Source organism: Triturus cristatus, chromosome 9, assembly GCF_964204655.1.
Source record: "Triturus cristatus chromosome 9, aTriCri1.1, whole genome shotgun sequence".
Classification (NCBI taxonomy): Eukaryota; Metazoa; Chordata; class Amphibia; order Caudata; family Salamandridae; genus Triturus; species Triturus cristatus.
The window spans coordinates 637,403,986-637,428,765 of NC_140592.1; the positions used below are offsets into that span (position 1 = coordinate 637,403,986).

The 24,780-nt window shown below is 51.8% G+C and overlaps 1 protein-coding gene across 1 annotated transcript in view; it reads left to right on the forward strand.

The window, feature by feature from the left end:
• LOC146798414 (homeobox protein six1b-like) overlaps nt 1–9,733 on the forward strand; it is a 286,437-nt gene extending 276,704 nt beyond the window's left edge. The window contains exon 3 of the mRNA XM_085625680.1: nt 9,035–9,733. Within this exon, the coding sequence (XP_085481806.1) occupies nt 9,035–9,341 (307 nt within the window). The 3' untranslated portion in view covers nt 9,342–9,733. The remainder of the gene's footprint in view (nt 1–9,034) is intronic.
• The last annotated feature ends 15,047 nt before the right edge of the window (nt 9,734–24,780 follow it).

Here is a 24,780-nt window from a genome sequence, read left to right on the forward strand (position 1 = left end):
GCCTTGTCAGCAGCACTGGGGGACCCCAGGACCACTGTTAGGGCATCAGGTTATTCCTACCCTGCCCCCTTTTCTAATTTTACAAACGTTTTTGTGGGAATCTGCTGAAGCTGTGTTCCAAGATGGCTGTAGGCACTTCCAGGTTAATGTGTTGGCAGCCAATCAGACTTGAGCACAGGGACTGTTGGATCCTCGAAAGGGCTGCGTCCCTTTACATACAAATTTGGAATTCTTTTAATATCTAAAAAATTACTGAATGAATGTACACCAATTCACAAAAAGGTCGCTTTCTGAACCAACCACTACCTTTCTGCCAAATTTGGTGTAATTCAGTTCGGCAGGTCAGGCTGTAGTTGTGTTTAAAATCACGATGGAAATTTGCATGGGTAAAACATTTTTGGGACTCTCCTCGTTTTTCTTAGCCCCCGCTTGATGGATCACCCCAAAACTTTCAAGACAGCAGCTGAAGTGACTGTCTTACTAGTTTGAAAATTTCGCGAGGGTTCGTCTAATGGTGCCAAAGTTATTGGCAAACAAAAAAACACTCTTCCAAGGAAATAAGGACCTAAATGTAACTACCGACTGGTGAACACTAGTAAGTAATATATCACATGTAATAATATTTACATGGTCAGACACACACATATATATTAGATGCATAATATACTTAGTTATACACATTACTGCTTTTTAATTTACGTATACAAATGACTACCCACACATGTATATTTTTGTCATGTATGAATATACATGCAGTGTCATGTCATACACATATGCACACACATACACACACGCATATATACACCGTTAGAATACCAGGGAGACCCATAATTTTGGCTAGAAATTGTATTTTCACAAGCACATCACAATATGTTGTTTTTTCCCTTCCAGAATATGTATGTAATTTTCCATTATTTATCGGAGAAACAGGCGATTTGCCAAAAAGAATTTCCATGGAACAGTGAATACCTATTAATGACATTGGATATAACATCGCTTTATATAAGCATCAACCATCATGATGGACTAAGAGTGGTGGAATATTAGCTCAGAAGTAGACCTTTGAGACTTTATGAACACAGTAAAGTGCTATTGTCCATGATTAGATGGTGTTTGGAAAATAACGTTTTCTATTTTAATGGTGAAATCTTCCAACAGCTAAGGGGGGGTGCCATGGGCGCCTGCTTCTCCCCTAGTTACGTGTGTTTACACATGGGCTGGTGGGAGGAGCAGGAACTCATGGTTGACCATGTTGAATTTTGGGACAAACAGGTTATCTGTTGGCTTCAATATATAGATGATTTGTTTATCATAAGGAAACGGACACTAGATACTGTGGAAACATTTACTGCACATAGAAGTAGCCCAAAAATCGAATTCCTTGATGTACAAGTGTACATAGAGAATAACAGAAATGAGTCTCAACTCCACAGAAAAAACAGCAGCTAGCAATTCTTTACTTTACACCAGCAGCTTCCAACCCAGACACCTCAAAGACAGCATTCCATATAACGAAATGCTATGGCTGCGAAGAAAGTGCAGTTAAGACACTGCTTTAAAAAGATGTCAACAAGAATCTAAACATAGATTCTTGGCTCGAGGATACTCAGTCAAGTCTCTTGATCGAGCCATTGCTATAGCTGATCAGGATAGTAGGGAAACCATTCTATTTGGGGGTGTATTGAACAGAAAAAATAAAAACAACAAAAGATAATGGAAACGAAGATGAAACCAATGTAAGATTAATCCTTACAATAAACAGGAGCAACAGATAAGATCCATCCTCAGAAAACAATGGCCTATAATTTCAAGTTATCCTGTTATAGGCGCAAAACTTCCCAGAAATACGACTATATCGTTTAGAAAAGGTCCATCAATGAGTAATTTACTGGTTAGAAGCATTCTGAAAGTAATTGAAACAACTAGCTGGCTCTCATCGCGAAAAGGATTCTACAAATGTAGCTGTTGTAGAGCATGTCGATTTGGAACCAATATGTCCCAATATTTCACACCATTTCACAACAGACCTGTTAAAAGAGACTGCTTGTGTACATGGAAAACCGAATTTGCGGTTTATGTTTTGGAGTGTACATGCAAGCTGCACTATACAGTAAGTACGAAATTACAGGTCCATGTTAGAATACTACAGCATCTCAGAGCTATTGTCAATTCTGATCCTACCGACCCTGTAGCCCGACACTTTAAACAATACCATAATAACAACCTTGAATGTCTGAAATATTTTGTAATTGACGCAGTGCCTAAACTGAGGCGAAGAGGCAACCAAGAACTATTGCTCAGACAGCTGGAGACACGATATATATCAAATCTTAATAAAAAATCACCAAATAGTTTCAATGTCAGGGAGGATCTCTATAATTTCTTATAAAATGGATATGGGTAGTGCCATCCCAAAAGCTTTTTAATATTTGAATCTAAGAATCAGAGCTGGATATTCTCAAGAACGTGTGATAACCATTGCAAAAGATACTTAATGCAACCTCCAACATTGCAGTCCATCGCGGGACATTTACGCCGTGTTAACCAAGTATTCACAACACTGCAGCACCATGTGATAGTCCCCAGATAACGTGTCAAATGACCACGATAAAATCAACGCCACGCCGCAAAAATGCGAAACACGAACACAAAAAAAATTGCGATGAGGCCAAGCGCGATACAAAAAGAAGTGAAAACCAGCGACAGGCCTGCAATTCACACGCTTCTGGTGAGAAAAAGCACCATAAAAGCAGACCAAACAAACGGTGAGATGACAACGTACGAGCACAACCCCACAGCTGTGACGCAGAACAAATGACCATTGTCCAAATCAGATAGGCAGCTCCCCACAAACAGCCACAATGTACATTCACATGCATTCAGTATGTAACCTGCGCCAATGCGGAAACAAATATGGAACACACTGTGAAACCGCATCTCCTCTTCACATTGCAGAGGGACAAACAAAACCCCCTGCACACCGATGTGCCATGTCCATGACCAAACAATAATGAAAGCATGGACCAATGTAGGGGCAGTGACTCCCCCTACGTACATGTTGCCCATGTCACGGGACTTGAGTCACAGGGTGCATCCCTGCATCATGGCGGCACATACCAGAGCCCAAAAGAAACCCTGTTGTCACTTGTAGGCCACAAATGACAGCCAAAATTAAATGAATTGGGACACATGTAAAACGCCGAAGAGTGGGATAACGTAACAACTGTGACACACAGAACGAATACGTGACACCCTAAACAGCCTCACTGCACAGAGGTGACACACCCACCATCCATTAACAAATTCCTAAATTGTCAGCACAACATGTCGCACCCACACTTGTCTGAGTGAAGTGCCTGTACAGATGAGTGACATGCATGAATGTGTTTCGGAATGCATTTCTTAGCACATGCTGTGCCTGTGGTCAGTCAACGTACTGTGCCATTACTGCTAAGGACCCTCACAATGTGACATCAACCAGACAAGAAATTGTCAATGATGTAGTCCCTACGGGCAATTCCTGCTGCGGCTGCAGTGGGGTGTGGTCCACCTGCCTCATCTTCATCATCATCAATCAATCAATTAAGCATTTTGTAAAGCACGCTACTCACCCGTGAGGGTCTCAAGGCGCTAGTGAGAGGGGGGGGTGGGGGTGGAACAGCTACTGATCGAACAGCCAGGTCTTGAGAAGTCTCCTGAAGGTTAGCAGGTCCTGGGTTTGTCGCAGGTGGGTCGGGAGGGTGTTCCATGTCTTGGCGCGAGGTGGGAGAATGATCTGCCGCCGGTGGTCAAGCGGCGGATGCGTGGGACAGTGGCAAGGGCGCGGTCAGCGGAGTGAAGCTGGCAGAACTGGGGTGTAGAAGGTGAGTCGATCATTGAGGTATGCTGGTCCGGCGTTGTGGAGAGCTTTGTGAGCGTGGGAGAGGAGCTTGAAGGTGATCCTCTTGTTGATTGGGAGCCAGTGCAGGTCTCTCAGGTGGGCGTTGATGCGGCTGTGGCGGGGGGTTCTGAGGATGAGGCGTGCGAAGGCGTTGTGTATGCGTTGAAGACTTTTCTGGAGTTTGGCCGTTGTTCCCGCGTAGAGGGCGTTGCCGTAGTCCAGTCTGCTGCTGACGAGGGATAGGGGGACTGTCCTTCTGGTTTCGGTGGGGATCCATCTGTAGATCTTGCGGAGCATGCGGAGGGTGTTGAAGCAGGAGGAGGAGACCGCGTTGACTTGCTGGGTAATAGAGAGCGTTGAGTCCAGGATGAACCCCAGGTTGCGAGCGTGGTTGGTGGGTGTCGGGGCAGTTCCCAGCGTGGCCGGCCACCAGGAGTCGTCCGATGCGGAGGGGGTGGAGCAGAGGATGAGGACCTCTGTTTTGTCCGAGTTCAGTTTTAGGCAGCTGGTCTTCATCCACTCTGCGACGGCCTCCAGTCCATGGGCTTAGACGTCACCGATGTCTAAACAGAGATTGCCCATGAGTTTCAGGGCACACACTCAGTGGCACCAGAGCTGGAAGGGTTATACTGTCTGAGATGAGGCCTGTACAGTGACATGGACTCTGCTATGAAGAGAGCAAGATCCAGTTCAAATTGTGTGACCTACTCCACCGCAGTGTGTGCCGGAGGCAGCGGTCAGCAGAGACCCACAGCCACGTGTGGTAGGCATGCGCTGCACAGAGTCAGTGGCACCAGTGCAGTTGTTGGTAGTGTCCAATCACCTCCGTATAGCTGAGCCTTTTCTCCTCCGGACTGAAGCGCGTCTTCCTCTTACTCGTCTCCTTGCGTACTGTGACATGAACACTGCCATATAGAAATCAAAACTCAGTTCCAAATGTGCAACCTAGTTGGCCTCAGTGTCGGCCGGAGGCAGCGGTCAGCACGGGCCAACCTCTGTCCAGCCATCTCCACCTGGATCTCTCACACACAACATTGGAATGGCATTTGTATCATATTTGTGGCTGACGGAGGTAGTGGCACCAGAGCTGAGCGGGTGTGCAGCCGGCGAGGAGGCCGTATCCTGCCTGTGACTGACTGCATTGGATTGGTGTGAGGCCTGCAGGACCGCAGTGCAGGCCGAAGGCCGGAGTCAGCAAGGGCCCACAGACACGTTTGGTGGGAGTCCTATGCACAGACTTGGTGGCACCACGTCAGAGGGAGTATAGTGACATGAACTCAGCCTTTAATCATGTACTCTGCCTTGGTGTAATCAAGACTCAGTTCCAAATGTGTGTCCTACTTGTACGCTGTGTATGCCGGTGGAGTACGTCAACGAGAAAGGAGTTCCGCTGGCCTGTGTCGCGAAGGCCGTGATGGTCCGAGGAGTCTGCCAAGGTTGGGCGCCTCGGGCTTGGAGCTAGCACCGGTATGTGATGGGCCTTCTTTGACATACGCCGGTGTCGGCAGGTGAGCAGTGATGCCTGGATGCGCTGGGGTGGCCATGACGGCTTCGGGGACCAGCGACCCGGGGTGCAGCAGGAGCACAGGATCCCAGGCAACACCGCTCGCAGCGTAGGCCTTGTGGTGAGGTGGGAGGTGCCGCCCTGGCATTGACGTTGGGCATTGGACAAGGAGAGGGGTACCGATGGATAGAGCGGGGCCTAAGTACACCAAGCAGTTGCCGGGTGAGGTGAGGCGTACTCCCACATAATGTTGGGAACACTCGGACATCCCTTAAACAACTGGACACATCAATGACTGTTTGATTTTGGTAGGGTATTGTCACGGTGATGTTCTTGTCAAAGTATTTTTGTAAACACACATTTCTACAGTAGCATTCCACCATACATGGTCCTGATGAAAGCCAGGTAACTGTAACCTTTTGGCTGAAACATGTCGACCTCTATTGCTATAAGATTGTTATTATTTTTTCAAACTATCAGTTTTTCACTTGCTTTTTAATCTTGGCACCTTTTTTTTGACACCGAATAAAAGTTGGGTGGTGTTATCAGGTAGCCATTTTTATTACACTTCTATTCTGTTTTGCACTGCATTTCACACCTTTCTCAGTACCACTGTGTTTTGAGACTTTTTCTCTGGAAGACTGCAAACTCATTGCATATACACAGTGATGGTTCCCCTGAAATAGGGTGCACTGCAATGAGTTGATCCACCTTACTCCCAGATGATTATGTTCTGCCAAAGCGGTGGGCTGATGGGATTTGTCTCAACTTAGTGGGCTGAATCTGTCTTCTTCTCTTTGGCTCCCAGTTTCTTTACATATTGACCGGCTCTCTCCTCTTTTGTTGTTTGCATTCCGGAAGAGGACCACGCCCAGGGCTATGTGCTTTTTATTCACAACCACATGCTGATCTGGCGTACTCCCAGCCAGCCCACTCCTCTCACGCTTACAGGAGGGGGGCGTAATAAGCTACATTTCCTTGATCTCTCCCACTGGCTGGGGTGACAGGGTTGCGTCCAATGTCCACTACACCAAACACCAGCAATGTATGTCGACATGGATATGTGTGTGGTCTGCATACTGCAGTCTGTCCAACACATCCACGCCACACTTGGCATTGTGTGCAGTTTTATTCATCAGTCACATTGCCTCCTTCGCACATGCCTGGTTCCCTCCTCTTCCCACATTCTGCTAATGTGTGGCTGAGGTGCCGTGCTGTAGGTGCCATCCTGGAAGCATCGGTTGATGATGGACTGTCAGAAATTGCATGAATAATGCACACTGCCTGGGTAGTTGGCGAATACATTAGTGAAGAGTCCCCGGTGGTCCACTATTGCCTGCACATTGATGGAATGCGTGTTCCTTCTGTTGCGTAATGGTGTGCAGTGTCGGCATAGGGCACAAGTTGGACATGTGTGCAGTCTATTGCCCCCTACACGTGCGGGAATCCAGCTATGGCGTAGAAGCCTTGCTTGGTCTCCAGCTGTTCCTGTGCAGTGTGGGGGAAGTATAGGTACTGGGGTACCAAGCTGATGATGGCATCCAAGACAGGTGTAAGGAACTTTGATAGGGCTGGCTGTGAGACTCCTCCGACTCTGGTGGTTGTTGGTTGGAAGGTACCAGAGGCCAACAGGTGCAGCACAGCCAGCAGCTTTGTCTGCGGAGGGATGTTGGTTGTCCACTGTGTTGGTACAGTCAGCCTGTGGGCAATGATGTTCAGGATGCAGAGGATGGGTGTCTTTTTGAGCCTGTAGTGGGCAATGACATACTCTGGTGTTAAGTCGGTGAGGCTGGTGCGTTTTCTGAAGGTCCTCGGTCTGTGTCTGCGCTGCCTCTGTGGTCGTCCGTGGTGGTGGTGCGGGTGGGATCTGGGGGGTTGGTGGCGTTGGGTGTTATGGCCCTCTTGGGGCTCCGAACTGCATGATCAGTAGCTCCATGGCATCTATTGTCCTTCAGGTGTGGCTGTGGGCTGGACTCCCTTTTCTGGTAGCGGCTGCCGTCCGACTTTACACCAGGTCAGAGCAGGTGTTAGTTTCCTGCTGCTAACGCGCCATATCGCATGTTTTGTGGACTTATCGCCGATCGGGCTGGTCGTTGAGCATGTTGCGGTGTGGTGTTGACGTGGCTTTTTGCGGGGGAACGCCTACTCTGCATCTCATTAGCGATAGTTGCCGGGGTCATCTGTGGCGATGATTTTTGTGGCTGCTATCACGGGTAAACTGGTGCTATGGGCTGTTAGCAGCGGCTTGTGAATGGTGTGATACATTTATCGTGACTTTGGCTGCAATGTAGTGCCGATAACTCGCTGATAACGCCTTGAGAATATGCCCCAGAGAGTGATATGGTATACATCAGGTTTTTTTAATACAGGCGGTAGACCTTATTTTTGGCACTGACTAATTCCATAGTTTAGTCACTTGCACAGAGAAAGATGTCTCACCAATGTTTTTTTCTTGTATGCTAGGATTATGAGACAGTCTAGAGCGTAGGTTTCTGTTTTGGATGTATTTTGTGATTTACTTCCTGATGAAAAGTGGTCTGTTGCCATATATTGCTTTGTGGGTGATTCAAAGGATCTTGAAAGAGGATCTTCTGGCAACTGATAACCAATGCAGGGCCTTCAAAACAGGGGAAATATGGGCTTGTGGCTTAACATGCAGGAGTAGTCTGACAGCAGAGGTCTGAATTCTCAGTAATATTCGGTAGTTGATAAAGGTGAGGTGTTAAAGACCATAACCGTAAACTAGTTTTGATAGAACAAGAGAGATTGCTGCTTGGACCTTGTGGGCAAAGGCGCGGAAAGATGCGTCCTAGCATTTTCATTTTAAGAATGTTGATCTTGGATAGCTCATTCACTTGGACATTAATGGACAGTTTGGAATCCATGGTGAGTCCAAGGTTTCTTACCTCCTTGGATATTTATGATGGTCCTAGACTGTTGGTCCAGGTGGAGAATGGGCCGTAGCATACATTTTTTCATTTTCCATTGGTTAGTATTTCAGAGGTGTTAAATTGTGGTGGCTTCACGTAATCCACTTGTCAATGGCCAGGAGGTAACTGAAGATTTTTGAGTTTCCAATGTTCTTGGGACAATAAAACATATCTGTATTTCGTTTGCTCAAAAAGCTACTGACTGAGTGTTGTAAATTTGTGAGCCATACACTAACATTAAGTAGATTTTTTAAAATGTACGGGATTGCATGGTGACTCCCAGAACTTTCCTTCCACTATAGACCCTGATTTTTTCCTTCAATTTATGTGCTGACTGACTGCCTGAGGTGAATTTCAAATGCAGATCTTACATCATGCTTCTGTTGTGTGTGGGCTTATGTGATTCTTAAGGCTATATTCACTCTGCCTGTTATCTCCTATGCTACCCTGCTGATTCAGACATTGTGTCCTACTTCCAGCTGGCGAAAAACTGGTGAATTGAGTTCACTGGAGCTTTTTCTATGCACATCGTAGATCCCATGTACTTTTAGGTGATTTTATATTATTATCTTGCTCTCACTGCCTTCCAACTGTTACTCAATCTCTGCTGAGGAGGTTGTGGAAAACACTGATATTTGGGCTGTGCGTGTGTTTTCAAATATAAACACTATATTCTCAATGAAAACCACCTTATCTTGTGTCCTCTTTCTTTTTCTGCAGGGAGAATGGAGAAGGGGGAGCGTCAAAGGATCTTCTGGCAGAGCTGCCAACCGTGGACCATGGACTGGGAGGCAATAGGAGCATCATTCCAAGCTCTGACGACGAGCTCTCAGCAGCAGACAGCCCAGGTCCACGCCCTGACAGCCCCTCACTCCTCTACCCATACCAGGGGCTCTCTGGAAATACCACCCATGCCCTACTAATGAATGCTGGAGGCCAGCAGAGACAGGACTTCATGCACCACCGTGCCTTACAGGAATCCATTTTGGGTTCACTCACATCAAACCTAGTTGATTTAGGATCCTAAATCAAGGAGAACGACCATGGTTGGAGTGGGGTCTGGGAACAAATTCTTTAACTTTTCCCTTCATCTTTTCCTTTATTGACCACAGCATCCCCAAATTATTTTTAACTATCTGCTCAATGAATGTTCAAAGAGGATTTTCACCTACACCCCAGGAGAATGCAGTTCAGCTCTGTTCTCTCCTGGTAGAGAGGTACATGCTCACCAAGGAGCCCACTTTCTCTTAGTGTCTATTGTTCTCTGCCCCACAGCCTTCCTAGTTCAGTTTCCTGTCTCTTTGTGTTTGTTCAATCTCTGGAGTCTGTTTTGTCACTGAATGTTCATATCTTCTGTGTACATCGTACCATTTCTGTTGAAGCTGTGTAAATGATTTTCTATTAAAATGTGAATAGCTGAAGCCCGGAGGTTATCCTTCTTTTAAATAATGAACTAGTGCATTTGGAGCATGCATGCTACTGCTGGGTGGCTTATGAGTAAACTGAATTATGTCTATGTTCATCCCGTTTCTCCTCGTTAAAGGATGTCCAATGTGAACAAGACAGATAATCGAGTGTACCTCTCAGATCAGCTAGAGCTTCCTGGCGTCATCACGCACAGTCGGCCTCATTAGGAGCCGATGACACGACCGTGTAGGAGCGCATTTCCTGATACTGACTTCCCTGGAGTAATCACTGCCTAGCGGCGAGTGCCCTGTTAGGATTGTGAAATATTTGTTTTTAATATTGATTTTAATTTTGCTTGAGAACTGTTTCAACTTGTTTGCTCACCTGTTAGATTATGGAGCTGTGTTCAATGCTCCAGGGACAGGTTACTTCCTCCTAGGTTAACGCTTTAGCATTCAGCCCCAAACGCGCTAGAGCTTCCTGGCGTCATCACGCACAGTCGGCCTCATTGGGAGCCGATGACGCGACCACGCAGGAGGACATTTCCTGATACTTACTTCTCTAGATTAATCACTACCTAGCGGCGAGTGCCCTGTTAGGATTGTGAAATATTTGTTTTTAATATTGATTTTAATTTTGCTTGAGAACTGTTTCAACTTGTCTACTCACCTGTTAGATTACGGAGTTGTGTTCAATGTTCCAGGGGCAGGTTACTTCCTCCTAGGTTAGCGCTCTAGCATTCAGCCCCAAACGCGCTAGAGCTTCCTGGCGTCATCACACACAGTCAGCCTCATTAGGAGCCGATGACGCCACCGCGCAGGCTCACATTTCCTGATACTGACTTCTCTAGAGTAATCACTGCCTATCGGCGAGCGCCCTGTTAGGATTGTGAAATATTTGTTTTTAATATTGATTTTAATTTTGCTTGAGAACTGTTTCAACTTGTTTATTCACCTGTTAGATTACGGAGCTGTGTTCAATGCTCCAGGGGCAGGTCCTTCCTCCTAGGTTAGCGCTCTATCATTCAGCCCCAAACGCACTAGAGCTTCCTGGCGTCATCACGCACAGTCAGCCTCATTAGGAGCCGATGACGCGCCGCGCGCAGTGGGCGCGCCACTGGTGCGCCGAAGGCACGCCTAAGGCAAGCCTGTCTGCACTCATCCGTGCCCGACCGGGACCAGGGCAATAATATAAGGCTCTGCTACACCCCTGAACAGCTCACACACCTTAAAGAGAAACCTAAAAGTAAGTGCAGGCACTCTATAAGTCCCGAACATCATGTCCTAAAATGTCTTAGCTGTGATTATAAAATCTACCCTCCTATACGTAGGTCTGACCCCTCAATGGAGGAAAGGGAGCACAAAATGCTTTTACTCAATTGTCGCTCCCTTCTCAAACACGCAGTGGAAATTCACATTCTGCTAGAAGAGGAAAAACCTGATATCTTATTCGTCACGGAAACCTGGCTGAACAAAGAATTGGACTTTGTGACTGTGCGAGCCCTTCCACCTAATTACGCAATACAGAGGCAAGATCGAGACATTGGTCGGGTAGGGGGCATCGCCATCATCTATAAGGATGTTTTTAAATGCCGCATCACTACTAATCCCATTCCTAATTGTGAAAGCATCCTGTCTTTCATCCGGGTATCTCATGTCACTACCCTATCGGGTATTTTACTTTATCGTCCCCCAGGCCCTGATAGCCTATTCTGTCAGTCCCTGCCTGAGATTGTAGCCAACTTTGCAAGCTCCCTGCCTAATTTTACGGTATTGGGAGGCTTGAATATGCACTTTGATAATGCCCAACTATCAGACTTTGTTGAAGGGTTAGCGATCTTCCAGCTCAATCAAAAAGTCCTAGGATCAACACAAAACAAAAGTCATTTATTGGACCCCATTTTCTCTAATATTCCAACTTTGGTTGCCTCCCAACCTATCTCACTACCCTGGTCTGACCATTTCCTGCTCCCGTTCACTTGGGCCAGGCAGGATATAAGTCCACCGGCCAGGCGAACAAAAAAACTCATTCGGACATGGTCTACACTTCTGTGGGATTTATGGGAGATCGAACTGGACACTACAAGACCAAAACCCCATCCTAACCCCATTATTGCAAATGATATATTTAATAGCTGGCTAGAGTCCTCGTTTAACACCATTCTTCCAAAAAATGGAGATACAAATAAAAACCGGTACTAACAGAAATTCCTGGTAATCCTCCGGACTCCGGAAACTTAAGCAAAAATGCAAAATATTGGAAAGGAAGTGGAGAAAATACTTCTCTCTCAGCAATAAAGCTAAATATAGAGAAGCCATTAAACACTATAAATCAGAAATAAAATCTGCTCAAAGTCGCTATTATTAAGATAGAATCACATCGGCGGCAAACTCTCCACGAGAAATTTTCCTTTTTGCTAAATCTCTTTTGACTCCTCCAGCCCCCCACAGACTGCAGATAACCCTCAACTCCGATGTGACCAGTTAGCAGAATTATTTTTGGCCATGATACAAACCATCCAAATGTCCTTCCCTCTGGAAGGAGATCTGCAGCAGCTGGTACCTCAAACTGATCTAATAAAGGAAAAGGTCCTATTGGAGGAATTTCCCCCATTGGACCAAACCTCCTTAGCAGAAATCTTGACCCACCTCAAATCAAGCTCACCTATGGACCCAGCTCCACCCACTATTCTAGATAAGATTAGCAAGACCATCTCTTCAGCCATAGTAGATCTGATTAATGCCTCTTTTCTCACAGGAATCGTGACCTCCCTGTGGAAACAGGCAATGGTCAAGGCTCTGCTAAAGAAACCCAATCTAGACCCGGAAGACTGGGCAAACTACCGACCCATTTCCCTGCTGCCTGGCATAAGTAAAATCGCTGAGAAGCATGTGAACTCGTCCCTTTAGGGCTTCCTGGAAAATAACAACCTGCTCCATTCTTCACAAACAGGTTTCAGATCACAGCAGGGCACCGTGACTGCACTTCTTGAAACTAGAAAAATTCTTGACAGCGGAGGCTGCCCGGCAATTATTTTATTAGACCTGAGCGCAGCCTTCGACACAGTCAACTACTCGCTCCTGATTAGCAGCCTTCGAAATGTTGGAGTTACCGGAATAGCACTTAAATGGTTGCAGTCCTTTCTAGAAAACAGTTTTTTCTCAGTTTTTGAGGAAGACAGCCATTCCAAACAAGTGCCCCTTACATGTGGAGTCCCTCAGGGATCTGCACTAAGTCCCACTTTATTTAACGTCTACCTGAGCTCCCTGGCACACATAGTCATCCCATTCGGGGTGCAGATCGTCACCTATGCGGACGATACTCAGTTAGTCGTCTCCCTGAATAAAAATGACAACTCAGGATTAGCCCTTACATCCTGCTTGAAAAAAGTGGCCAGCTGGATGGACACCTCATATCTGAAGCTCAATGGGACAAAAACGGAAATCATGCTTCTTGGTAACGCGGCCCCCCTCAATATAGATTCCTGGTGGCCGAACCGGCTGGGTCCTCCTCCTACCCCGAAAAAGCATATAAAAAGCCTAGGAGTCGTACTCGACTCCAACCTAGATCTTAAGGAACAAGCCCAGAAACTGGCAGACACTTGTTACGGCCTTCTGCGGATGATCAAGAAAATCCTTCCCCTACTACCTTTTTTGGCCAGAAGGCTGCTAGTACAAGCATTAATCCTGTCACTACTGGATTATGCGAATGCTATTTATCTTGGAGCCCCACTTTCCACTACTAAAATACTACAGATGGTCCAAAATTGTGCAGCTCGGCTGCTCTTAAATGTCCCAAAACGGCTCTCAGGCAAATCTGCTCTGACCTCATTGCACTGGCTCCCAATCCAGGAGAGGATCCAGTTCAAAGCTATGTGCATCGTACATAAAGCACTAGTTGGGAATTGATCCCTGATGATTCAGGCTATGATTCACCTTTACCAGCCCAAAAGAGCCTTAAGATCAGAGGGTAAATACCTACTGACAGTCTCAAAAATCAAACGAATGAGAAGTGGAGGTCGCCTGTTTTCATATAGTGTGGCCAAGATTTGGAATCCTATTCCCCTTCACATCTGCTCTCAATCTAATCACCTGTACTTCCGCAAACAGTTAAAAACTTTCCTCTTCCCCTGATATGTCTTGAGTCTGGTATTTGCGCATTCCTTAGCGCTGGGATTGCCCGGGTAACCAGGCGCTTTACAAGTGCTTCCTCATTCATTCATTCATTCATTCATTCATCAGGCACCTAAAATTGAAGGTGCAATGCGATAGCCCAAAGTAAATCAAATTTAACCTATCGAGAGTTTTGTAGAGTCCCTTGGAACTTATAGTAACGTACCACTCCTGCTGGACACAGTCTAGTGTTTTCACCAGCCTCTCTCATGAGGGTTGGCCCATACACACACTCCACACCCATCCAACACAGGTGTCACGGGTCAGGTGACCTTCCCAATAATAGAGCCAGAGTGCACGTGCTCGTGGCCAGTTCTACACTATACCACCATGTGTCCATGTCATTGGCGATGAGCTTGACCTGCTCAGTGTGTATGCTGACAGCAGCATCGGTGTGCCGTGGGGGAAGTGTGGCCGGAGTGTAAGGCTCACCCTCTGCACCTACTACCAGTTTGTAGGCTGCTGAAGCAGGGTGAGGAGAAGACCAACCCTGCCCATGAGGAGGGTGCCTGCTATGGTAAGGAAGCCTGCAGAAGGCGTGTGAAGAAATGTGGCATAAGTTCATGTATCTCCCTATGGCCAGATTGAAAGGGGCTGATCTGAGATACATTGAAGCAGGTCATGCCACCCGGGTATGAATACACTGCCGGGACAAATGTCACAGCATCTTCAGCAGTGCCTGGGGAGAGAGCAGGGCAGTGCAACAAGGGAGGGACAAGGCAGACAAGAGAATGCGCCCTGGGCCCCTGAAAGTGTAGAGGCGCTGGTGCATGGCCAGACGTCCCAGTGCGGAAGAAGAGGAGCACCTTCCCGACATGGCTTGACACAACTGAGCCATGCACAGCATTAGTGGTGCCACACATCATGTCCCTCAAAGAAGTGCTGGTGCCACATCAGAAGATAAGTGCACCCAGTTAGGCATCCCTGCTACCCCACTAATGGTGTATGGAGGCATGACGGCCTCCAACGCTGACCTAACAGTGCCCTGGTGAATAAGGCACTGATGCATGCATAAGCAGCCGTTCGCTACACCCCGCCAGTAGGAGTGACAGTGGAGATAGCTGCTACAGAGAAGAAGGAGCAGGAGACAAAAAAGAAGCAGCAACAGTGAGTGGTTTTGTAGGCAGCAGCCCCGCTAGATAAGCCCCGGCTGCCTGCTGATGCCCCGCCCACTGGTGAAAGGAGAGCGGCCTGAACCAGCCCCCGGACTGGAAGAAATGAGCATAAGGTGCGGAGAGGCCCTTGAGAATGCAGCGGCATGGCATGTCCCTACATACAGGTGCAGACAGTTAGTCAGTCCATGCTGCCAGCATCTGTGATCGTTTGAGCACGGTTACCCCAGCACCAGCGTACTAGCATCCCCCGCATTGCACTGAGGCCTGGGGAGATAACCACAAGAGTGCACAGTCTGGATAAAGGACCCCCGGAGGACTGAAATAGCCCAGGCAGATATGGGCATGTCGGGGCAACACTACTCCACCGACCCCCCACCCCCTCCCCAACCAACAGGTTTTTAATTACCATGCTCCAAGGCAGAGCTAAGAGAAAAAAAAGTTGAGGCGAGAACCTCGGGGCACCTCGAAATTAGTGTTGAAGTGCCACTCACTGGCCATAGGTGGTTACTGCAACTGATCAAAGTGAACAGTTTATGGAGGAAAGGCCCACAGCACTCAGAAGGCTGCCTGGCACATGGGTGAACTGTTGAGGTGAGAGACTATGTTCCCCAAACTACAGAGAACCCCTAGTAAAGTATGGCTGCCCCAGAACAGGAAGCACCCCTGTGGTGCTGGTGGTGGTCATGGGCAGAGAAGAGACTGTGCACAGACCCACGGCACCACAGCAGTGTCTAGCCAAGGGGACTGCCAGGCATTTGAATAAGGAAGTACCGTAAATCCCCGCAAGTACAGCCATAGACAGCTACAAACTGGTTGCCCCAGAGAAGGCTGGAAGAGCGTTGCCCTGAGCAGAGGCCCCAGACAAGGGAAAAGCTTTCAAGAGAAAAAGATGGGCGATGAGCGCCCCCTGCGGTCGTATACCGACCACCGCGTTTAGGAAGAGAGTAATAAATGCACCTCCAGTGGCAAAAGGATGCCACTGCAAGAAGAGGAACCGGGTGCAAGATGCCAGCAGAAGGCACACCCAAAGTGAAGGGCGAAGGGCGCAAAGTCAGAAGCGCGCTGAAGACCGCACCAGTTAAGCTGACTGCACGTTCAGGAGCCCGGAGCGAAAGAGAGCCCCTCAAGAAGAAGACAATCATCACACGGAATGACTGACATGGCAAAGCATGCCTGAAAGGAGTCAAGAGCAAGCAGCACGACGGCGCAGTCTTGAGGTGCACACACGTGGCTGTCGAGTCAAGATCCCTGAGAAAAGGGACCGGACTCTCGAGAGGTCCCTAGAGAGAAGACCTGTGAGAGGGCCACAGAGAAGACCCGGAAGAGGTCCGCAGGGAGAAGGCCTGTAAGAGGCCCACGAAGATAAGGCCTATGAGAGGCCCAAGAAGAAGACCTGTGAGAGGTAGTGAACAAGAAGAAAGTCAGGACGAGAGGTCTGGTCAGCAGACTAGGAGAAGACTCAGTCCTAGGGGTAGGGCATGACTAGGGAGGCCCATGTGAAGTCTACATCACATGGAGAGGCCTGGTCAAAGGAAAGAAGAGTAAGGTAAGATGGAACCAGACCATGTTTGTTAGAAAGGGTAGATGGACCGGGAGGGTCGGCCGGGGACAGGAGGAGAGGTCTCCGGGGAGAGCCGTCTCCAGCGATCGTACAGACAAGTAACTTCCCCCCCACAGACAGATACCACACACGGATAAGGTTCAGTGTTCTTTATAAGCACTTCTTAAGGTACGGTTGAATGGTACAAGGAGGTCTGGACTCAGGGGTCCCCTCGATTCAAGTCTCTCAAAGCAGGGTAAGGGGTAGCGGGACAGTCTGTCTACCAGTCAGGTAGTTCGGATGAGATGATGACTAGCTCACAATCCTCGAGCTTGGTGGCTTAGTTGGTACGGGCCGCGGCAGCGCCAGCAGGTCCCGGTTGAGATGGTCGGTACACGGTCCGCGGCAGCGCCAGCAGGTCCCGGAAAGATGGTCGATGTACGGTCCGCGGCAGCGCCAGCAGGTCCCGGTGAGGATGGTCGTTACAACGGGCCGCGGCAGCGCCAGCAGGTCCCGACGAGGATGGTCGTTACAACGGGCCGCGGCAGCGCCAGCAGGTCCCGACGAGGATGGAGGTTGCAGAAGGCCGCGGCAGCGCCAGCAGGCAGGACGATGGTTCACAAGAGCGGGCTACGGCAGCGCCAGTAGTCCGTCAAGGCTGAGTTCTCTCGGTGTCTCTCGACTCCAGGATACAACTGCCTTCCTGCTCCGGAGTTGCCCCAGTTATAGGGCAGGCGCCCTTTGATGTCTGGACCCTCGCACTTGGAGGTCGGAGGGCCCGGGATGAAGGTGTCCAGACACCCAGCAGGGGGTGGAGCCAGCGCCTGGGGGGAGCTGGAGGCGATCGGCACCTGGCGGGGGGAAGAGCTCTTGACACTTCGTTCTCCCATTGACCTGCCAAGTGGTCCGCTCACCTCCTGGGTGGAGGGTGGTGCCGGGATGTCGGGGCCGGCCAGGCCCGGGGTTAGGGTCGGGCCGAGGCCACGCGGCCTCGTGGTGCAGGGCCCAAGATGGCGGCTTGAACCGGCCGGGGGAGCCGGTGGGGCTGGGCCCCGTGATGAGTAGAGGCCCGAGGGCAGAAGATCCGTCGGGAGACGGGGTACAGGTGCTTTTCGTGGGTTATGCCTGGTGGGCCGGAGCTCGGGCCCTGTCGTGCGGGGAGGGAGCAAGCCCTTCGTGTGGCCTGTCCAACATGCGTCCCCCCCAGCTGAAGGCGGGGAGAGTCACCCATCTCCTTGGGGACTCTCTTCGTCGAGGCGGAAAAAGCGGGACAGGCCGTCCGCGTTGGCGTGGTCTTGGCCTGGTCGGTGCTCCACCGTGAAGTCCATTCCCTGCAGGGAAATGGACCAGCGCAAGAGTTTTGGGTTCTCCCCCCGCATCTGCATCAGCCACTGCAGGGGTCGATGGTCGGTTTGTACCCGGAAGTGGGTACCGAAGAGATAGGGCCGGAGCTTTTTGAGGGCCCACACCACTGCGAAGGCCTCCCTCTCGATGGTGCTCCAGCGCTGTTCTCGGGCCAGGAGACGTCGACTGATGAAGGCCACCGGCTGGTCATGACCCTCGGGGTTTAACTGAGAAAGGACGGCCCCGATGCCGTGGTCGGAGGCGTCGGTCTGTACCACGAATTCCTGACTGTAATCGGGGGCCTGGAGCACAGGGGCGGTGCACAGGGCGGCCTTCAGCTTCTCGAAGGCCGCTTGACAATCGGGGGTCCAGTTAATCCGCTTCGGCTGGTTCTTGGACGTGAGACCCGTGAGGGGCCCCACGATGCTGCCGTAGTCTCTCACGAACCGCCGGTAGTAGCCGGTGAGCCCCAAGAAGGCTCGGACCTCGGTCTGGGTGACGGGGGGCTGCTAGGACTGGATGGCAGCAATCTTAAGTTGTAGCGGGGCCACCAGCCCGCTTCCCACTTGGTGCCCAAGGTAGGTCACAGACCCTTGGCCAATTTGGCACTTGCCGGCCTTAATTGTGAGACCGGCCCGCTGGAGGGCCTGTAGGACCTCTTGGAGGTGACGGAGGTGGTCGGGCCAGTGGCGGCTGTATACAGCGATATCGTCCAGGTAGGCAGCGCTGAACTCTTCGAGCCCCGCCAAGACCTGGTTCACGAGGCGTTGAAACGTGGCGGGGGCATTCTTCATGCCGAAGGGCATGACCTTGAATTGGTAGTGGCCATCGGGGGTAGAGAAGGCTGACCGTTCCTGAGCCCTGGGTGTGAGGCCGATCTGCCAGTAGCCCGCTGTTAGGTCGAAGATACTGAGGTAGCGGGCGGCCCCCAGCCGGTCGATCAGCTCGTCTGCTCGGGGAATCGGATGAGCGTCGGTCCGGGTGACAGCGTTCAAGCCCCGGTAGTCGACGCAGAATCTCAGTTCAGGTGCGGTGCCGGGGGCAGCGGCTTTGGGAACCAATACAACCGGACTGGCCCAGGGACTGTCCGAGGGCTCGATGACCCCGATTGTGAGCATCTTGGCCACTTCCTCCTGTATGCAGGCCCGTACCCGATCTGGTACGCGGTAGGCCCGGTGTCGGACAGGGGGACTGTCCCCGGTGTCCACGTCGTGCAAACACCAAGGGGTGACCCCGGGGGTGAGGGAGAACAGGGTAGCGAACTGCAGCAGGAGGTTCGGGCAGCCCTGGCGTTGCTCCGAAGTGAGGGCGTCAGAGAGCCGGACCCCGTCCACGGAGCCGTCATTCTCCTGAGTTTTCAGAAGATCCGGGAGGGGTTCGGAGTCTTCCTCTGCCCCACTGTCCGTAGCCATCAGGAGGCTGAGTTCTGAGCGCACAAAGTGTGGTTTGAGTCGGTTGGTGTGGAGGACCCGGAGGGGGTTCCGGGAGGTCCCCAGGTCGATGAGGTAAGTGACGGGGCTTTTGCGCTCGACCACTTTGAAGGGCCCCGTCCACTTATCTTGCAAGGCACATGGTTCGGTGGGGGACATCACCCATACTTGTTGTCCAGGCTCGAACTCAACGGAGGAGGCATTGTGATCATACCACCTCTTCATGTCCTCCTGGCTGGCCTCGAGGTTCGCCTTGGCCATCTGTCTGAAGCGCCGGGTCTGATTGCGTAGGGCCAGGAGGTATTTGAAGACGTCTGGAGGGGTCTTTAGGGGGGCCATCTCCCAACCTTCTTTTACTAGGCTGAGGGGCCCTCGCACAGGGTGCCCGTACAGGAGTTCGAAAGGGCTAAACCCGAGGGACTTCTGGGGAACTTCTCGGTAAGCGAAGAGGAGGCACGGGAGTAGTACATCCCACTGGCGACGGAGGGGCTCTTCCAATCCCCCAATCATCCCCTTGAGAGTGCGGTTAAACCGCTCCACTAGTCCGTTCCCTTGGGGGTGATAGGGGGTCGTGAATCTGTAGGTGACCCCGCATTGTTGCCAGAGGGACTTCATGTATTTGGATATAAAGTTCGTGCCTCGGTCGCTGACGACTTCTCGGGGGAAGCCTACCCGGGAGAAGATCCCCATTAGGGCCCGGCCAACCACCGGAGCTGTCACGGTCCGTAGGGGCACCGCCTCGGGGTATCGGGTGGCATGGTCCACCAGTACTAAGATGAACCTGTGTCCTTGTGCCGTGCGGGGGTCCAGAGGCCCCACAATGTCTATCCCCACCCTCTCGAACGGGGTGGTGACCACAGGGAAGGGTTGCAGAGGGGCTTTCAGCTTCCGACCACTCTTCCCGCTGGCTTGGCATGTGGGGCAAGATCGGCAGTGGTTCAGGACGTCGTTCCTCATTTTCGGCCAGAAAAAGTGGGTCACTAGGCGGCTGTACGTTTTGTCCTGGCCCAGGTGTCCAGCCAGGGGGACATCGTGTGCCAGTTTGAGCAGAAAGTCTCTGAAGCGGAGAGGTACCACCAGTACTCGACCGGCCCCCAGCTCGGCGATTCTTTGCTCGCTGTATAGCAGGTCGTTATCCCAGTAGACCCAGTGAGTTCCGGTGGAGTCCCCTGCGTTCTGGGCGCTGGCTTGTTGGCGGAGTCCCTCGAGGGAGGGACAGGTCTTTTGTTCCTGGCGGAACTGTTCTTGGGTGGGCCCCCCTTCTTGACGCCACTGGGCCAGGTCAGGAAGGTCCTGGGATTGCGCGTCCCCTTCGGTCGTCGGGTCTGGGAGGCTGGCCTTGTCGTTGTCTTCTACTGGGGCGACCGGGGGCGGAGGTGCCGGCCATTCCGGTTCTTCTGATCGAGGGACGGCACGGGCGGCCATGGACCGGGTGGTTATGCAGGCCCAGTCCGGGAGGCCCAGCATCCCCAGGTGCTCCCTTCTCTCAACTGTGGCCCACGGGGAACTCTCGAGGTCATTCCCCAGGAGGCAGTCCACGGGGGCATCGTCCCGGACCGTCACCTTCAACAGGCCGGAGACCCCTCCCCATTCGAATGGGACGCAGGCCATTTGACACATACTTTCAGAGTTGTCTGCCGAGCGGACGGGGCAGAGAATGTTCGGCAGGATCTGCTCGGGCTTCACCAGGTGACAGCGGACGGCCGTCACACTGGCGCCTGTGTCACGCAAGGCCTCGGCTCGCTGTCCATTAATGGTCACCCACTGAGCGTATTTCCTGGTGTTAGCGGGTAGGGGAGCCCGCGGGACCATGTCTCTTCCCCCTAAGCACGCCAGGACCATGGCGGCCGGCTCCCACTCTTGCTGGGCCGGCTCATACTCTTCTGGTTCCTCCGATGATCGCTCTTCCCCCAGGGCGGCGGCAGCTACCTGGCGGGGCTTGGGTGCTTGGTTCTGCGGGCAGCTCGGGTCATTGGCGTAGTGGCCGACTCGCTGGCATCGGTGGCACGTGACGTTGGCTCGGGCCCCAGGACGCCACGGGGGGTTGCCCCGGCCGGCCGGAGGCGGGGTGCTGGTCACGGGTGTTGTTGGCAAGGCGTCTCTCCCTCGCCCCTGGCCCCCTCCTCCTCCCCGAGGACGGTGCTGGCCTGGGTTGCTTCTGTTCTGTTCGTGTGGCCCCCTCCGGCCCACTCGGGTGCTTTCCCATCGGTCAGCTTCGGCGGCGAGCTGCCGGGGGTCAGTCAGCTTACTGTCGAGGAGGTGCTGCCTGAGCTCGACGAAACAGTTGTTCGACAGGTGCTCCCATACCATAAGGTTAAAGAGTTGTTCGTAAGTGGTGACATGGCTCCCCTTTATCCAACCCTCGAAGGCACGGCTGAAATAGTTCACGTATTCTACCCAAGTTGTACCTGGGATCCGGGTGCAATCTCTGAACCTCTGGCGGTACATCTCGGGTGTGAGGCCGTAGCGGGTGAGGAGGGCAGCCTTCATGTGGTCGTAGGACGACATTTGGTGATCTGGGAGCTGCAGTAGGGCATCGCGACCCTCGTTGATAAACCTCCCCCAAAGTCCGGCTCCCCAATCACTCCGGTCGATCCGGTGGGAGGTCATGGCAATCTCGTAGGCTTTAAACCACTGTTGTATGTCGTCTTCTCGGACATACTCGCGGACAACATCCTTGGGGATGTGGACTTTTTTCTCGATTGGCCCCGGGGTGTGTGGTCGCTCAGGCACCCCCAGTTCTTTATTTTGTTTCCGAAGTTCTATCTCCGCTAGTTGGCGCTCGTGCTCGAGCGTTATTTTTTTCTCCTCCAGCTCTCTCTGTCTCTGCTTCTCTTCTCGTTCATCTCGGAGCCGCATATGCTCGAGGTTGAGTTTCTGTTCAGCTAACTTGAGTTCCCCATCCATCTTGAGTCGTGCCATTTCCAACTCGTGCAATCTGGTTCTTTCTCTTTCTCGGATCTCCTCCTGCGAGAGGCCCGTTCCCCGCTCCTCGGGAGCCGTGGCGTTCCCCTCTGGTGTGATGCTGCTTTGGTCGGAGGGTCCGGCGACCCCAGTTTCTGTCCACGACTCTAGGGCGTGCTTTAGATCATCCTTGGTACTCAGGCCGGTGGTAGCAATGCCAAGTTCTATGCAGAATTGTCTCAGTTCGCGGTGGTTGTATTCTTCTAATTTATCCATTTGGAAATTCTCGGTGGAGCTGCTATCTTTGGCTGACATCGTGTTTTTGTCGTGGGGTGAGCTACTCTCTGTACGATTATGCGTTGATTCGGATCGCGCCGCTGGCCACCAATGTTAGAAAGGGTAGATGGACCGGGAGGGTCGGCCGGGGACAGGAGGAGAGGTCTCCGGGGAGAGCCGTCTCCAGCGATCGTACAGACAAGTAACTTCCCCCCCACAGACAGATACCACACACGGATAAGGTTCAGTGTTCTTTATAAGCACTTCTTAAGGTACGGTTGAATGGTACAAGGAGGTCTGGACTCAGGGGTCCCCTCGATTCAAGTCTCTCAAAGCAGGGTAAGGGGTAGCGGGACAGTCTGTCTACCAGTCAGGTAGTTCGGATGAGATGATGACTAGCTCACAATCCTCGAGCTTGGTGGCTTAGTTGGTACGGGCCGCGGCAGCGCCAGCAGGTCCCGGTTGAGATGGTCGGTACACGGTCCGCGGCAGCGCCAGCAGGTCCCGGAAAGATGGTCGATGTACGGTCCGCGGCAGCGCCAGCAGGTCCCGGTGAGGATGGTCGTTACAACGGGCCGCGGCAGCGCCAGCAGGTCCCGACGAGGATGGTCGTTACAACGGGCCGCGGCAGCGCCAGCAGGTCCCGACGAGGATGGAGGTTGCAGAAGGCCGCGGCAGCGCCAGCAGGCAGGACGATGGTTCACAAGAGCGGGCTACGGCAGCGCCAGTAGTCCGTCAAGGCTGAGTTCTCTCGGTGTCTCTCGACTCCAGGATACAACTGCCTTCCTGCTCCGGAGTTGCCCCAGTTATAGGGCAGGCGCCCTTTGATGTCCGGACCCTCGCACTTGGAGGTCGGAGGGCCCGGGATGAAGGTGTCCAGACACCCAGCAGGGGGTGGAGCCAGCGCCTGGGGGGAGCTGGAGGCGATCGGCACCTGGCGGGGGGAAGAGCTCTTGACACTTCGTTCTCCCATTGACCTGTCAAGTGGTCCGCTCACCTCCTGGGTGGAGGGTGGTGCCGGGATGTCGGGGCCGGCCAGGCCCGGGGTTAGGGTCGGGCCGAGGCCACGCGGCCTCGTGGTGCAGGGCCCAAGATGGCGGCTTGAACCGGCCGGGGGAGCCGGTGGGGCTGGGCCCCGTGATGAGTAGAGGCCCGAGGGCAGAAGATCCGTCGGGAGACGGGGTACAGGTGCTTTTCGTGGGTTATGCCTGGTGGGCCGGAGCTCGGGCCCTGTCGTGCGGGGAGGGAGCAAGCCCTTCGTGTGGCCTGTCCAACAATGTTGTAAAGAGAAAGAAGATGAAAGAGAAGAAGTGTCACAAGGCCACAAAGAAGAAGAACAGAGAAGTGTCAGAGGCTGGTCCCTAGGAAGATCAACGAAAGTCAGTAGAAAGTGTCATTGTGCCACGACGACGCAACCTCGAAGCATAAACACTGAGCCCTTGAGTGAAGAAGAGGTGGAAAGAGGTTACCCGCCATCAAAGAAGCAAAGCACCAAGGAGATCTGACTGAGCCCTTGAGCAAAGAAGAGGCGGAAGGAGACTACCCGCCATAAAAGAATCCAAGCACCAAGGAGATCCCAGGGGAGGGGCCCCTTGTGGCCCAAACACAGCTTAACTGCACGAGCACCGCCCCACAGTGGGCTGGAGACTAATCAGGGAGTGCCCCAATACTGCCATAAGACTGTGGCCCACTTCACCCCATTACAGGCATGAGGAGAGTCACATGTCCCCTAGAGGCAAGCTGCCACCACTGCAAAAGAAAGGAGACCCTCACCTTCCACAGCAATCCTGAGCTGCACCTTGGATACCTTGTCGAGGAAAAGAAAGGTATGGAAGAGGCTGCAGACCTGATCCATCAAAACACACCTACCTACACTGCTGTTAACGAAATTTCTGATGCACCTGAGAAGATGCCCAGTCCTGTAGACTGAACTAAACCTGCAATTTGTCCGTGATGGGAAGATGCGCAGTCCAACGGACAGGACAGAGTAGGCTGGGGGTCTCAGTGAGAAGAGCTGACAACACGTGGCCTGTCACCCCTTCACAGCATGTGCAGAGAAGACATGTGGCTGGACGCCACATCACACTGCAAGCAAATAGGAAAAAGAGAACGTGGCATGTTGCCTCGGTTGTGAAGAAGAAAAGGAGTGCAGAGAAAGGAGTGTGACAATCCTGTCACACAGAAGAATGGACGACCAAAGGTGCACAGGCAAAATTAACAAGGGGCAAGAATGAGGACTCATTCCACTATCTAAGTGCACCTACTAACACAAGCCAGC